The sequence below is a fragment of the Stegostoma tigrinum genome, chromosome 13 (assembly GCF_030684315.1).
Source record: "Stegostoma tigrinum isolate sSteTig4 chromosome 13, sSteTig4.hap1, whole genome shotgun sequence".
Taxonomy (NCBI): domain Eukaryota; kingdom Metazoa; phylum Chordata; class Chondrichthyes; order Orectolobiformes; family Stegostomatidae; genus Stegostoma; species Stegostoma tigrinum.
In genome coordinates, this window is record NC_081366.1 from 38,512,909 (window position 1) to 38,529,946 (window position 17,038).

The 17,038-nt window shown below is 40.1% G+C and overlaps 1 protein-coding gene across 1 annotated transcript in view; it reads right to left on the reverse strand.

Annotated features, from left to right (window-relative positions):
- Nucleotides 1-13,142: 13,142 nt before the first annotated feature.
- LOC125458439 (uncharacterized) overlaps nucleotides 13,143-17,038 on the reverse strand; it is a 36,328-nt gene continuing 32,432 nt past the window's right edge. Inside the window, exon 4 of the mRNA XM_059650508.1 lies at nucleotides 13,143-13,712. Within this exon, the coding sequence (XP_059506491.1) occupies nucleotides 13,609-13,712 (104 nt within the window). The 3' untranslated portion in view covers nucleotides 13,143-13,608. The remainder of the gene's footprint in view (nucleotides 13,713-17,038) is intronic.

Sequence of the window (17,038 nt, forward strand, 5' to 3'; positions counted from 1 at the left end):
AATGAAGCAAAATGGTCTTCTAGTTATTGAGAGTAAGAAAGAAACTCTAGACATTGCTTGTGATAATGGGAACTGCAGATGCTGGAGAATCCAAGATAACCAAGTGTGGAGCTGGATGAACACAGCAGGCCAAGCAGCATCTCAGGAGCACAAAAGCTGACATTTCGGGCCTAGACCCTTCATCAGAGAGGGGGATGGGGAGAGGAAACTGGAATAAATTTATTCCAGTTCCCTCTCCCCATCCCCCTCTCTGATGAAGGGTCTAGGCCCGTTTGTCAGCTTTTGTGCTCCTGAGATGCTGCTTGGCCTGCTGTGTTCATGCAGCTCCACACTTTGTTATCCTAGACGTTGCTTGGTTTTCTTAAATTCTTCCATTTGATGGGAGTGTCATATCCAGCATTCAGTACCCATCCTTAGTTGCCCATTTACAGCTGGTACCTTATTCTACTATTGCTTTGAATCCTATCTGACTGAAGTGTGCTTGATACTAACTCTGGATTACTCAGGTATTTTTCACTTATTCGTAATAAAAAATGTGTTGTGCTGCGAAACAAATATCTTCTCAAAGACCTGGGATTGATCAGCAACATTTAGTTTTGTCATTAATAATGCAAAACTCTACATGCAACCATATCAATGAAACTGCTTAGTGATCGCCTGAAACTTCCCTGGTTAAGATGAAAGTAGAAGTGGTTTATTCCAAAAGTCAAATGTTCTAGAAGCACATCATTAAAGTTATAAAAGCCATTTTTAAAACAAAAACACACTGCAAACAAAGCAGTCATTTGTGTTTCTGGCCTTGAAGACGTTTTGAGACCTCTTATAAAAGGAGCATTGTGATTGGAAACTTTTCTTCAAATGTTGGAAACTTGAAATAAAATCAGCAAATTAAGAAACTATGTATAGTAATTCAGTAAAAAGAAATGCATACAATGAATTTTTGGGTGGGTTACTTCCACTGATTTGAAGATGTTCCTTCCCCAATCGAGATGTCACCTAGATCAGAAAATGAAGTTGCAGCACTGAGAAGGAATAATCACCCAATTTAGTAAGATATATTTATTTATTTTGTAATTGTTTGCCACTGAAACCATACAGAACAAATCTGAGATTTTTAATGCTACGTTTCTTCAGGTATCGTAGAAATTTCTGTCTTCCATGCAAGTGCTGATTCCATTGTCATAATGATAATGTAAGATCCCATTTTATCTCTCTTTCCCTAACTCTTTTAATATTTATCTACTTCTCAAGTGCAATGATTGACCGTGACTCTGGTTCAATAGCTACTTATGATGCATGCCAGGAAAGAAGAATTATGTGAAGTGGTTTGGACAGTAAAGAGGCTTCTAGATTTAAGTTTGCTGAGATGTAGTGGAGAGGAAAATCCATTGTTGGGAGTTTGAATCACTTGGGAAATGAAACATGGGAGATTGTATATTCAAAATTATTGGAATTCTTTAAAATTGCTGATTTCAATTACTAAGAGAATACATATTTATATCATGCTATTAACTAAATTACAATTGTAAATAATATACAAAGCAAATGCATCTCCTTGTTGTGCAATAATTAAATGACTTCAAAGTTCTGATTCAAGTAAATCCAAGTAACTTTCTTTTCATGAAACCTTTATGCAATTTCCACATTTAATTTTCAGAGTTATTTTAATTGTAGAAAAAAAATTGAAAACAGTATTTAAACAATATTAAAAATGTGCACTAATTCCAACTTTAAATATCAATATTTATCAGCGTTTTCCTCGTTATGAATATAAACAATTATATAGCCAATCAATTTGAACCAGGTACTTAGATACCAAAAAGCAATTAAATTCAAATCTGATGGTTTTGACAACGTAGGACCAAACTAATCCTGAGGAATTGAAATGTCATCAATGGTATAAAAGACAATGGCAGTTGGACAAAGAGAAGACAACTATCTGCCATCGGCCAGAGTTAACAGCTTTCATTTTCAAGAAAGTTGCTGGCTGTCACAGACTCCTCTAAATTTAGAGAAAGCACCATTTAAATCAATGGTACCAACGGCACAACTAGTTAATATTCCTGACACAAAAATTGATGGAGAAGGCACAGAGGATTCTGGAAGATGCGTAATCTGGCTGTAATTTCGAGGGACTAAACTCTTCATTTTATACAAGTGGGACTTATATTTATTGGAACAGCATACAGTAAGAATCTTGTTTTATTTGGGAATAGTATTTAGAAGGGATTTATTCAGTTCGTTAATTAGTTAATTCGTTCACTGTTAGATAAATAAATTGTTACTTATTGATTATAAAGTGAGTGTCAGGGATTTATTTTTAACCACTAGAAGTTGCTGAAGGGCAGGTTACACCACTTTGCACGCTCTTTTTACAGATTATGAGGCGAGGTGCTCCTCTTCAGTTATTTCAGTTTTAGTTCTGGGGGAGCTGGTGTGGTGGTGGGTAAACCTCTGTTTTATAACACTGTTTTCTTCTGCAAATTAATTTTAGAACATAGCCAACATTCATAGTTAGCTGTCGAAAAGAATATTGAGGCAGGAGTACAGTGTTCACCAGTTTTCCAAAAGAAAAAGGCAACTCTTGAATTATGATAGATGACTTATTTTACATTCAGTCTCTCACAATTGTATGAAAATATTAACCTTAAAAATTTGAGTTATGCTCTAAGGTGCAGATGACAACTGGCATAATGCCAATATTTACAGATACATGAGCATCATAGAAACTGCTTTCTAAGAGGATTAAACTCCAATGAAACAAAAATAAAAGCAGGATGTAGTTTTTTTAAAAAAAGCCCTTAACACTTACTCGCCCATATCAATTTGACTTGCAAAGATACTTTTACTAATTCATCAGTACAGCTGGACTTTAACCATGTTGTCAAGAATTTGGTCAAATACACTTTTATTCCACCATGCAACATGCTGTTGCATCAAGGTTCCTTTTTATTTTAACATGGCTTAACATTGTTATAACAATGTTAAGAATCTACATATTCTGTTCCAAAAATGGCAGTTCGATCCTGAGTGCTTCTGGCAAGATTGAAGTTAATATCGAGAAAGATAGTTCTGTATTGCAAGGCGTGTGGAAAAAGTAGAAAATAAACTCAAGGAATCATCAGCTTTTACAATATTTACATTAAGACTTCCTATCCTTTTATAAGGCTTCTGGAATTCATGCACCACACTTCTGGCCAAGATATGTTATTACGGGACAGTGCTAAAGTCACTGTCAGCTTGCCTGTGCCATGTCAAAACATCCAATGTCCTTTGACTGAATTTTATGGATCCAGTTGTCGCCAGCAAGGCACATTCAATGGTTCCCCATCCCTTACATCTTCAAAAGCCTGACCTGTTTCTTTTTCTTTAGAATAGAAATCCAAACATTTGAGAACAGTCTTTTTGGTTGATAATGACAGGTATACCAAAATTTTGAATGGTGTTAGAACTGCCATACCACCTCAGTTTTTGAATGTGTTTCTCCCCGTGGCAATGACATATTTCTGAACTGAGATGTTTATTTGAAATTCTCTATTTTACTTTGAGTTAAAAGTAAGTAAAATTTCCTTAGTCCTAGAGGCCTGCTATCGTTAAAGAGAGCCAACTAGTGGGGCTCACCATGCCTCAGGAGAGGGCGGGAGGTCAAGAAGGTGGGACCTTCATGGTAACCTCAGCCAGTGGAAGAACTGAACCCACGCTGTTGCTGCCACTTTGTATTACGAAACAGCAATCCAGCCAACTACACTAACCAATACCAGATACATTTCAAAACTTACTGTCGTGTAAAATTCCACATTCATGACAGTAGCATAGTGAAATTTATGGGCTTATGGGCTTCTGGGCTATCTAAATATGCCCAAAGCACTCTCCCTTCAAGAAACTCGGTTGATATTTTAACTTTGTTTCTTTTTCTAGTTAATATTAAGATGTCTTTTATGTTAACTATTACTTTATTTTTCTACTTACTCCATAACGATATGTAATGTTTAACTTTTAGCATTGTACCTAGGTACCTTTGTACCTAAAATGGTGCCATGAGTGGCAACATTGTACAATTTTCCCTGTGTACTGAGTACACGTGACCAATTTAAAAAAAATAAACCTGAAAGAATTCTAGTTGTTCAACTGGCTTCTAATGTAAATTAGATAACTGTTTTAATGGATACTTACAGGTTGCAGGTCAGATGAGGGGAGAAAAAGGAAAAATGTGATGTTGGTTTTCTCTCATGAATGTTTGCATTAATATATTCTTGAAGTGTGGTGGCCGAAGTAGATCAATCAGCTGAACAAATCTGCTCTGCAATTCGATGAGATCATCATTGATCTGAGAATCCTCAATTCCATTCTCCTCCCTTTTCCCACAAGCTTTGATTCCCTTACCTGATTAAAAATCTGTTTATTTCAGTCCTTGAATACATTTAATGACCCCAACCTCAACAGCCCTCTGTGTAAAGAGTTCCACAAATCACTATGCTCCGAGAGAAGTAGTTCATCCTGTTAGAAAATTCATTCAGGAGATATGGGTGTCACTGGCTGTGCCGACAGTTATTCCCCATCACTAACTGCCCAGAATCAGTTAAGATTCAGCCACATTGCAGTGGGTTCAGAATCACCTGTAAGCCAGACCTAATAAGGATGGCTGTTTCATTGGGAACATCCCCACTTATCACCTTATGATGGAGAGAAGGCCATTGATGAAGGATCTGAAGATGGTTGGGCCTAAGATACTATAGTGAGGAACTCCTGCAGAGATGACCTGGACCTGAGATGGCTAACCTCCAACAACCTCAACCATCTTTCTTTGTGCCCAGTATGACTCCAATCAGCAGAGAATTTGCTCTGATACGTATTGGTTTTGTTAGGGCTCCTTGATGTCACACTGTTGAATGCAGCTTTGCTGTCAAGGGCTGTCACTCTCACTTTCCTCTGGAATTCAACTGTATGCTGTAATGAGGTCAAGAGATGAGTACCCCTAGTGGAACCTAAACTGGACATCACTGAGCAAGTTATTGCTGAGCAGATGTTGCTTGATAGCACTATTGATGATACCTTCCATCACTTAACTGATGATCAAATATAGACTGATGGGGCAGTAACTGGCCAGATTTGTCCTGCTTTTATGTACAGGACATACCTAGACAATTTTCCACATTGTCAGGTCGATGCCAGTATTGTAACTGTACTGGAAGAGCTTGGCTAGGGGAGCGACAAGTTCTGGAGTACAAGTCTTCAGTACTTTTGCCAGAATGTTGTCAGAGCCTTTGCAGTATCCAGTGCCTCCAACAATTTCTTGATATCGTGTGGAGTGAATTTAATTGACTACACACTGGTAATGCTGGGGACCACTGGACGAGGCCATGATGGATGAACTACTCAAGACTTCTGACTGAAGATAGGTGCAAATGCTTATATTTCTACCATCGCATCCGCCCTCTCTATTTATTTGAGCTCCCTTCCCCCCGCCCCATTTCTGAAGAAGGGTCCAGACCTGAAATGTCAGCTTTCCTGCTCATCTGATGCTGCTTGGCTTGCTGTGTTCATCCAGCTCCACACCTTGTTATCTCACTCCAGCATCGGCAGTTCCTACACTCTCTATACAGACGCGTTGGGCTCTTCCATCATTAAAGATGGGGATATTTGTCGAGCCTGCTCTTCTAGTGGGTTGTTTAATTGTCCACCATCATTCACGACTGGATGTGGCAGGACTGCAGAGCTTAGATCTTATCTGTTGGTTGTGAGACCATTTGGCTCTGTCCATCACTTGCTGCTTTCACTAGTTGGTATGAAAGTAGTCCTGGTTGGTGCCTTCACCAGGCTGACACCTTATTTTTAGGTATTACTGGTACATTTTTCGTTGACCCAGGGCTGATCCCCTGGCTGATTGGTAATGTTTGAGTAGGGGATATGCTGGGTTACAGATTGTGCTGGAGTACAGTCGTGCTGCTGTTGATGACTCAGTGTCCCATAGATGCCTATGCTTGAGTTGCTGAATCTGTTCAGCTTGTTCCATTGAGCATGGTGATAGTGCCATGCACCTGGATAGAAGGTATTCTGAATGTGATGACAGGACATCGTCTCCATTAGGATTGTGATGTGGCTGCTCTTAGTGATACTTCCATGGACAGATGCATCTGCAGCTGGCAGATTGTTAAGGGCGGTGGGGGGCAAAGTATGTTGTTCCCTCTTGTTGGTTCCGCCAACTGCTGCAGACCTGGCCAGTTCAGTAGTGCTGCTGCCAGACCACACTAAATGGTGGACACTGAAATCGTTCGCTTAAAATATGCTTTGCACCCTTGCCACCCTCAGTGCTTGCTCCAATTGTTGTTCAACATGGAGGAGCACTGATTCTTGGTTGAGGGAGGATGGAACATGATAATTAACAGGAGGTTTCCTTGCCCATTTTTAAATTGATGACATGAAACATTATGGAATCTGGAGGTTCTTGGTAAGCCTTTTCCGGATAATAACCTCAAACGACAGCCTCTTGTGCTCTGAGATGTTTCACAAGATCTCAAACAGCACTTCAGACTTCTGAATTTTCTCCCCATTTAGAAAATAGTCCATGCTTTTATTCTTCTTACCAAACTGCATGACCTCACACTTTCCCACTTTGAACTCCATCTGCCGCTTCTTTGCCCACTCTGCTAACCTGTCCAAATCCTTCTGCAGCCTTCCCACCTCCTTAATACTATCTGTCCCTCTACCTATCCTTGCATTGTCTGCAAACTTAGCCACAATGCCCTCAGTTCCTTCATCTAGATCATTATTGTATAAAGTGAAAAGTTGTGGTCCCAACATTGACCCTTGTGGAACACCACTTGTCACTCGCTGCCATCTTCAAAAAGACCCTTTTATCCCCGCTGTCTGCTTTCTGCCAGACAGCAATCTTCTATCCATGCTGGCACCTTGCCTCTAACAGCATGGACCAGTATTTTACTCAGCAATCTCCTGTGTGGCACCTTGTCAAAGGCCTTCTTGAACTCCAGATGGATAACATCCATTGGCTCTCCTTGGTCTACTGTGCTTGTTACTCCCTCAAAGAATTCTAGCAGATTTGTCAGGCATGACCTCCCCTTGATGAAACCATGCTGACTTTGCTCTATTTTACCATACACTTTCAAATAATCAGAAATCTAATCCTTCACAATGGACTCCAAAATCTTACCCACAACTGAGGTTAGGCTAATCTGCGTGTAATTTTCTGTCTTCTGCACTACTCCCTTTATAAACAGGGTATCACATTAACAATTTTCCAGTTCTCTGGGATCCTCCCTGACTCTAGAAATTCCTGAAAGGTCACCACTAATGCTTCCACTATCTCTCTAACTATCTCCTTTAGAACTCTGGGATGTAGTCCATCTGGTCCAGGTTATTTATCCACCTTCAGGCCAATCAGTTTTACTAGCGCCTTTTCCCTGGTGATGGCCACCATACTCAGCTTTGCCCCCTAATTCTCTTGAATTTTTGAGATATTACTTGTGTCTTGCACCATAAAGACTGACCAAAGTAATTATTCAGTTCCTCAGCCATTTCTTTGTTCCCCACTACAATCTCTCCAGCATCATTTTCCAGTGGTCCAATGTCCACTTTTGCCTCTCTTTTGCCCTTTATATATCTAAAGGAACCTAAAGTCTTCATTTATATTCCTGGTTAGCTTACCCTCATTCAATCTTTTCCCTCTTTTTTTGTTGCCCTCTCTTGGTCTTTGTAAGCTTCCCAATCCCTTGGTTTCCCACTGCCCTTCACCACATTACATGCTTTCTCTTTTGCTTTTATACTGTCCCTGACTTCCTTAGTCAGCCAGGGTTGCCTCTTCCTCCCTGTACTATGCTTCATTTTCCAAGGGATGAATTTTTGCTGTGTGTCCTGAATTACCTCCAGAAACTCCTGCCATTGCTGTTCCACTGTTTTTGCTGCTAAGCCCCTCTTCCAGTCAATTCCTATGGCTAATCCATCTAGCCTGTTCATCTCTGGACACTACAGGCAACTCAGCATGGCCACTCCACTTAACCCGTACATCTTTGGACTGTGAGAGGAAACTGGAGCACCCAGAGGAAACCCATGTGGACTCAGGGAGAATGTACAAACTCCACACAGTCACCCAAGGCTGGCATTGAACCCAAATCCCTGGTATCATGAGATAATAGTGCTAACCACTGAGCCCTGTGTCACTCCTAGAGTTTGACAGTTATTTCACAGTAATCTCCCAGAAAAATTTGTCTTTTGGTTTTGCAGCTGGTATATGAACAATATCATTTGTCAGTAGTAGCATCCGCACAAACTTCATGACACACACCTGGAACTTCAACTGGATAAAATTCCAGTAGAAATATTCATCAAAACATGGACATTTAGAGATATGAGCAGTGAACATGAGGCAATAATTGGGAAGAAACAGATAACAAATCAATTTAATTAATTTTAAACAATTTTAATTGAGATATCCCTGTGAAAATCATGACAACTTTCCAAATTTGTATTCTGGACTCATTCACCATTTGCACCAAGATGGAAACTGCAAAATTTCTTCAGCAATGTGATTTGGATATAATAGCCAGGTAAAGAGGAAGACCTGTCTGCACTAGTGGAAAAGTCAATTATCAGGGAGCACAGACTTAAATTGATTGATAAAGGGATTAAATGGGTTATAAGAGAAACATTTCACCTGGAGAGTGAATGGGGTCTGGAATCTGCTGTCGAGTTTGCAGTTTAAATGCGTTGATGGTTCCCACTTTAAAGAAACCTCGATCTGTACCTGAAACACTGAAACCTGCAAGGTTATGGCCCAGGTGCTGGTAAGTAGATGGTAGAATGGACAGCTAGTTTATTCAGCCAGCACAGACATGATGGGCTGCAACTTTTCTATGGTTCATTAAGGGAAGTCATTGAGACTGTGGTTTTTAAGTGAGCTGACTTTAATCCTCAATCACCAAAAAAAGGTACGAGAAGGATTGCAAGTGAGATTTGTTTGTCCTATCTTATTCCCCTCAGGGTAATATAGTCAAGATATGTCCTCTTTAAAAGTTCAGTTAATATTTTGCCTGCCTTTGAATTCAATTTGTGTGGACCCAGTCCATCTCAGCCCATTGGACTTAATCCTCCCCAGTTCATTATTTTTACTGGATAGCTGCTTGTGTTTTTCATAGTTAATCTGACCCTTACGATCTGTGGTTGTTGTACCCTAAATGTTGTTTTACTGACATTTAATTGACTTGACCAATTAATTTCTCGTTGTAAAGACTGACGCAGAACTTCTTTTCTTAAACATGCTCTTAAAGTTCTTCCCCTTTACACCATTAGTATTCCACGTTATACATGGATAATTAAAGTCCTTCATTATAACTATGCTACAGTAGCATTACAATTTTCCTGGAAATTCATCCCTCCATATCTTTCTCACTGTAGGTGGCCTATAGAATATACCTAGTAATGGTGCATCCATTATTTCTTAGCTATAACCAAATATATTCTGACTCCTGTAGGACATCTTCTTAGCATTCTCATTCTCTTTAATCAATGCTGCTAGCTCCTTCTCTTTTCATTTCTCCCCATTTTTCTATCCAGGAAAATTTAATGCAAAGACCAGTCCTTTCTGAGCCAAATTTCCATTCTTACCGTGACATTGTATATCCACAAAGCTATATACATATGTTTGCCAATCCTATTTACCACATTTACAAAGGAAACCTAATTTAGACCACATCCATACTGAAGACGAGGGGCTACAAGCTCTCTGCAAAGCCCCCTGCCAGTTTAATGCTGAACACCTTGATGTCATAAGTCAGTGTCTGTTTCTTGTTTCTGCCCGAGCTGCGGGTTGAGTTGCATTTCTTTTGCTGAGCCTCTGATGCATGCACCTCCTCATTTGCCTCCTCCCTTCACCACAATCCCACTTGTGCATTTCTTCTCTTAGAAATCCGAGGCTGGTAAATCAGAAGAAATTGGAGAATGGGGAGGGTAGGGTGTGAGGAGGTGGATTCAAGAGCAGTGTACTTTGGTAGTTTAAGTCATAGTCTATACAGCACAGAAACAGGGCCTTCGGCACAAGTTGTCCATGATGACCAGCTTTCTTGAACTGAACTAATTCCATTTGTTTGCATTTAGTGCAGATACCTTTAAACCTTTCCTATCCATGTACCTGTCTAAATGTCTTTTAAATGTTGTAATTGTACCCACATCTACCACTTCTTCTAGGAGTTTGTTTCATAAATGCATCATCCTCTATGTGAATAAGGTGCCCCTCAGGTTTATTTTAAATCTTTCCCCTCGCACCTTGAACCTATGCCCTCCAATTGTGGACTATCTTGCCCTGGGGAAAATACCTTGGCTATTTACCTTATCTATGCCCCTCATAATTCTATAAACCTCTACGAAGTCATCCCTCTGCCCTGAACACTCCAGGGGAAAAATGTCCCTGCCTCTCCAGTTGTCATGGAGTCATACAGTGTGGAAACAGACCCTTCTGTTCAACCAGTTCATGCCAACCATAATCCCATAATTTCCCTTTATAATTCAAACTTTCTAATTTTGGTAACAGCCTTGTAAACATGTTTTGCACCTGTTCCAGTTTAATAACATCCTTCCTATAGCATGGTGACCAGAATTGTATGCAGTACTCCCAGATGTTTCCTTAACAATGTCTTGCACAGCTGTAACGTAACATGACATCCCACCTCCTGTACTAAATGCTCTGTCTGCTAAAGCATACTAAATGTCTTCTTCACCACATTATGTACTTGTGACGCAGCTTTGGAAGAACCATGCACCTGCACCTTTAAGGCTGTCTGTTCAACAACAGTCCTTAAGACCCTACTATTAATTGTGTAAATCCTGCCCTGGTTTGTCTTACCAAAATGCAACATCTCACATTTATCTGCATCAAACTCCATCTGCCATTCCTTAGTCCACTGACTCAGTTGATCAATATCATTCCATCACTGGCCACAGTCATTTCACAGTTGATAGACACCATTTCCTTTGGGAGGAAAAATATATTCTGTCTTGCTATTTGTTGTTTTTGATTATACACTACCTTTTCCTTGTAAGGGAAAAGTTCAAGCTGGGACATGTGAATGTGAGGCTTGTGGAAATGCTAAGTATTAAGGGTGAATTGTAGATGTAAATCATACATTTAGGTCATGATTCAGAGACTTTGTTGCTGAATGATAGGAGTGTTACATTCGGTATGGGCTGAAACTGATACCAAGTTAATAGAACATAATGCTTTAAGTTCAATTGGCTCACCTTGATTACTTTACTTTGTTATTGAATTTTTTGTGGCCCAAGACTATATCCCTGTGATTAACCATCACTGTTAAATGGACATCTAATACCTTCAATATCTCAAAGCTTGTGTAGTAACATTCATTTGGTGCACAAGAATGCTTGTGGAATTGGGTTTGTATATGAGCACAATAGAAGATTTGTTAATTGTCAAAATAGAACAATGAGGTCATTAAGGTTAGCAGATTGTCATTATTGGAGTGCTGTGATGGATGTTAATTATATAGTTTGCATAATCACAAGTTAGGAAAGAGCATGTAACATTTCCAAGTTTTGCTGATGAAATGAAAGTTAGTGAAAGGTTTCTGATAGCACAGTGGTAGTTTCCCTACCTCTCAGCATGAAGGCCTAGATTCAAGTCCAACCTACTCCTGAGGTGTGTCATAACATTCTTGAACATTATATATAAAAAATGAGACCATAAGCTGTGTGGAAGAAAAAGTGAATGCAAAGGAGTATTGAAAGGTTGAGAGACATCTAGGTAAGGAGAGATGTGTGGAGAATGAGATCATCCACTGTGGGAGGAGAAACAAAAGCAGATCTACTGAAATGGGGGAGGATTGATTTTTTTTTCCCTCCACTGTATCTTTATACATGAATCACAAAGTCAACATGCAGTCTGAAAAGCAAGTTGTGTTTATTGTAAACACTAGTCTTCCACGTTGTTCCAAGGAGTTGTTAAGTTGGTGCTTTTCATCTTGCACTCAGAACAGATTTGAGTAAAAGGGATACCATAAGAAGCAGATGATTAGTTGGGCCATCACTGGTATGAGATAATAACAGGAACATTACTGTGTCAATCTAAATTCTTGGATCAAGCAGGAGGATTCCAAGTGGTCAGTGATGCCATGGGTATGCAGCAGACATTGGCTTCTCCATAGCCCGCCCCCGGCGATATGTATAAGACATCCTTTTGCCTTGTATTTACACATGTACCTTCTAGCCTGTTCAAACCATACAGATTGATGATCTTGAATTGGTTTACACAGAGCAACTATTAGCACTCAGTCTGACTTATTTATTAAATGATTGGATGGACTAGAACACAAGAGGAAGTCCTAAAGGATAACTTATTTATATTGGGCCTTAGTGAAAGCTCACATGGAGGACTGCAAACAATTTTAATTTTCTACCCAACGAAGACTATATGTGCCCCAGTGGCGTGTTTGGGCATTTCATGAGACAGCTTCTTAGATGGGAAGTATTATCCTTTGGAGGAGAGAAACTGCAATGAAGACAGATCTAGTTTAAAAACAAATAGTGACTTTAAAAGAAAATACATAGGATGAGGACATCACTGGCGAGGGCAGCATTTATTGCTAAGCCCTGGTTGCCCTTGATGCCAGTAGCAAGCAACCCTCTTGAAGCCAGACAGTCCATGTGCCACATAATTCTTTTAGGGTGGGATTTTGAACTGACACTGAACAAATAGCAATATATTTCCAGTCAAGATGTTGAGGAAAATGTACTGGTGATGCTCCATGAAGTGAATATGGGCAGGGCAGGGGGGTTTCCTCCGGTTGGAATAATGGATTTCGTCTCAATGACCATTTAAGACTGAAATGGAGAAACATTTCCTTGCTCGAGGGCTGTAAATTAGAATTCTTTACTTCAGAGAGGGGCCAGTCTTAATTCAATTCAAGACAGATTGACAGGAATGAAAAAAAAACAGGGAATTATAGCACAAGGATAGTACAGAAAGGTAAAAGGCAGGGGATCAGCCACAATCATACTGAATGGTACAGAAGGCTCATAGCCAAACAGCCTACTCCTGCTCCAATTTCTCTTGTTCTTTGGCTGATGTTCAGCTGTTATTTTTGATTTACTTAACTGGTAAAAGACAATCAATCACAGTATTGATGCATAAATTCCCTTTATCAATAAATAGTAATTGAAAAGTTCTCTTTAATGTGGAATATACAGTTTCAATAGAATAATAACTAAAATGCAGTAATCTTTAAACTTTTTCCATTTCTAGCAATTCAAGTTCCACAATACAGGATCCATTTTACACATCAGAAACAAAAGTCATTACATCTATTTTTATCAGTATCAAAGTGAACCCTTTGGAACATTTAGCTTGTTTAAAAAAGGTTCTGCATAAATTAACATTTGCTCATTATTTGGGCAAGCCATCATAAAACATTGCACCACACTTCTAGAACTTGCCAGTTATTTAATTGCTAAGCTAGTGGCATTGTGACCAAACAGAAATCTTTAACAGGCATTTAAAAAAAAAAGCAAGTTGGTATTTGAGTTTTGATTTGAAGGTCGAGCAGCAGAAAACTGGCATGTGGGGAATTTCCATGTAGAGGTGAGATTTTAGGTCAACATATCCCAAAGGCAACAGCAGCAGAGGGCAGTCCAACATGCTGTCAAGCATGTATCTCCAGTGTCGTCCCTTCTGCGATCTTCTACAACGTAAACTGCAACGACAAATAATTTAGATGAAAATAAGCCTAGGCTGAACCTGTTACGTTCTTGGACATGAAAAGTATAGTTGAAGACAAGAGTGAAACTAGGTTTGAGGCACAGAGAGGTCCAGGCTGTGGAACAAATAGTTACACTATAGGCAAACAAAGCTGTAAAATCCACCATGGTTCATTTCCATAGAAAAAAGTAGTGGCAGAAATCCAAAATAAAAATCAAATATCATTGACCTGAACACACACCATTTCTCCACAGAAGCTGCTTTATTGGCTGAGTATTCGATACTTTTCTGTTATGCCATTTCTGGAGTAAGTGACAATGTCAAAACCTATACAATAACATGCATCATAATAATTTTGGTTAGACCACAGTACATGTAGAGCTTGGTATCCGTATTATAAAGGTTGCTAAGTTCAAGTTATCAAGAAAGTCTAATTCTTAATCAAGAAAGAAAGGCGGCAGAGGGGGATGTGAGAGATCTTCAAAATGAAGGAATTCAGTAGGGAGAATATTTGTTTATTTTAAGCAAATCCCAAAACAAAGCACATGAACACAAGGTCGTTGCTAAAAATATCCACTAAAGATTCCAAGACATCGACCGTTACTTAGTACGGGGACAATGGTCAATCAACTCTCATATGGACTGGGAGAGGTTAGTAATATAGAATCTATTTGGGGGAAGTTAGTAAATACATCAGGGTGAAAGGTATATTGAATGAACAAGTAAATTGATTGAGGAGATAATTTAAGTCCATATTCACTTTCTGTATTGTAAACTCTAGATTTTAGCCAAAAATATTTGCAGTTTGGCTTTCAACATTGTGCAGAGCAGATACAAACCATTTTAAAAACCAAAAATCTAAAGTTAATTCAGTAAATGAGACCACTGCAATAAATACAGGGGAAATCAGAGCTTGGCAACCAAACAGCAACAATCAGAATGACTATTGTTTTAATTATGTTTCAGAGGACATGAATGATTAGTCGATGCACACCATGGGTCTAGCAAGGTTTATGAATCATGCCAAACGTATGTTACAAGGTACACCACCATTCTCTGCCTGATGTCCTCCGTTCGAACAAGTTTGCCTTTAACTCCTCTTTCTTCAGGAGAAAGATGCGGCTATGGATTCCTTCTTGAAACTCTATGCCCATCTCTGATTATATGGAGCATTCCTTGTTCCAGCCTGATTCTTGCACCTCCCATATCTTTCTCAAGTACATTAATAACATCATTGCTGCTTCCTTTTTGTCCAGAACTGGAAAAATGTATCAAATTTGCTTCCAATTTCTAACTGTTCTCACCTTCACCTGGTCCATTTCAGACTCCTCCCTTCCTCAACATCAGGGTCCATTTCAAGGCACAAGTTGACCAGTGATCCTCTTACCAACCTACCAGCTCCCGCAGTTAACAAATCTACATCCTTATACCCTGATTTCTGTAAGGACTCCATTCCAGTCTCCATTGCATCTGTTCTTATGATGTCAGCTTCCACGGGGGAAAGGGGAGTGGGGCTCACATGGCCAACTGTCTCCTTCACTAAGCATTCATACCACTTGGTTAACAGGGCCTTCAGCTGTGTCCAAAAGATTTCCCACATCTCTCTTCTCACCACCAATAGGGTCCTCCAGTCCCTCCTTGCCACCCCACCAGTCCTCAAATCCAGGATCATCAGCCATTTCCACCACCTCCAGTGGGAAGCTGCCAGACACACATCCCCATCCCCTCCCTTGTCGACATTCCACAGGGACTTTTTTTTCTTCCTTTATTCATTCATAGGATGAGGATGTCACTGGCTAGGCAGCATTCATTGCCCATTCCTCATTGCCCATTCCTAATGGCCCAGAAGGCAGTTGAGAGTCAACCACATTGCTGTGGGTCTGGACTCACATATAGGCTAGACCAGATAGAAGTGACACTTTCCTTCCCCTAAATGACATTAGTGAACCAGATGGGATTTTCCAACAATTGGTAGTGGATTACTCTTAATTCCTGATATTTACTGAATTCCAATTCCATCACCTGCTTTGGCAGGATTTGAACCCGGGTCCCCAGAGTGTTATTTGGATCTCTGAATTAACAGTCCAGCGATAATACCAATAGGCAATCGCCTCTGAGAATTCTTCTGAGATAACTTGGTCCACAGCTCCTCACTACTCTCATGGAATCTTTCCATGCAATCTCGAAGTGCAACACTTGCTTATATACTTCCCCCCTCCCTAAATATCCAAACCTTCAGACATCTTTCAGGTGAAGCAGCTCCCGCAGTTCAAAGATGCGCAGGTTAGATGAACTGGTCACGCTAAATTGCCTAGAGTGTTTAGGAGTGTGCAGGCTAGATGGAATAGCCATGGAAAATGCAGGGTTATGAGGATAGGATGGGGCAGTAGGTCTGATTGAGATGCTTTTTGGAGGATCAGTGTGGACTCTATTAGCTGAATGGCCTGCTGCCACACTGTAGGTTTCCATCATTCTATGAAAGTTGAAATTACTCATTTTTAGTGATATCTCTGATGCAAATCTTCCCCAATGGCTATTCAAATCCATGAGGATTACATTTTCAATGGTAAGAAATATACATTAGCCTAGGAATCAAAAAGTAGACTAAGTAAAAGCACATTAGCAGCAAGGACATTTATGCTGGTAAAACAAACCAATTATGGCTATGTAATAATTAAACATTGTAAATGAACTCTCAACTAAGGGTAATGTGGGTAAAATATGCCTATAGAAAGCTGTATTGGTAACAGTTTGTTCTGGGACAAATGTTCTAACTATGATAGGCACAGAAAGGAGGTTGAGGATTGATTGAGACTATAAAGATGTGGAAAAGAAAGGAAGATTCTAAAATAGATTGATACAAGTCAGAGATAATGGGAACTGCAGAATCTGGAGAATCCAAGATAACAAAGTGTGGAGCTGGATGAACACAGCAGGCCAAGCAGCATCTCAGGAGCACAAAAGCTGACGTTTCAGGCCTAGACCCTTCATCAGAGAGGGGGATGGGGAGAGGATTCTGAAATAAATCGGGAGAGAGGGTGAGGCGGACTGAAAATGGAGAGAAAAGAAGATAGGTGGAGAGGAAAGTATGGTGGGGAGGTAGGGAGGGGATAGGTCAAGGGGGCCGGATGAGGTTAGTAGGTAGGAAATGGAGGTGTGGCTTGAGATGGGAGGAGGGGATAGGTGAGAGGAAGAACAGGTTAGGCAGGCTGGGATGAGCTGGGCTGGCTTTGGGATGGGGGGGTGGGGGGTGGTGGTGGGTGAATTTTGAAGGTGGTGAAATCCACATTGATACCATTGGGCTGCAGGGTTCCCAAGTGG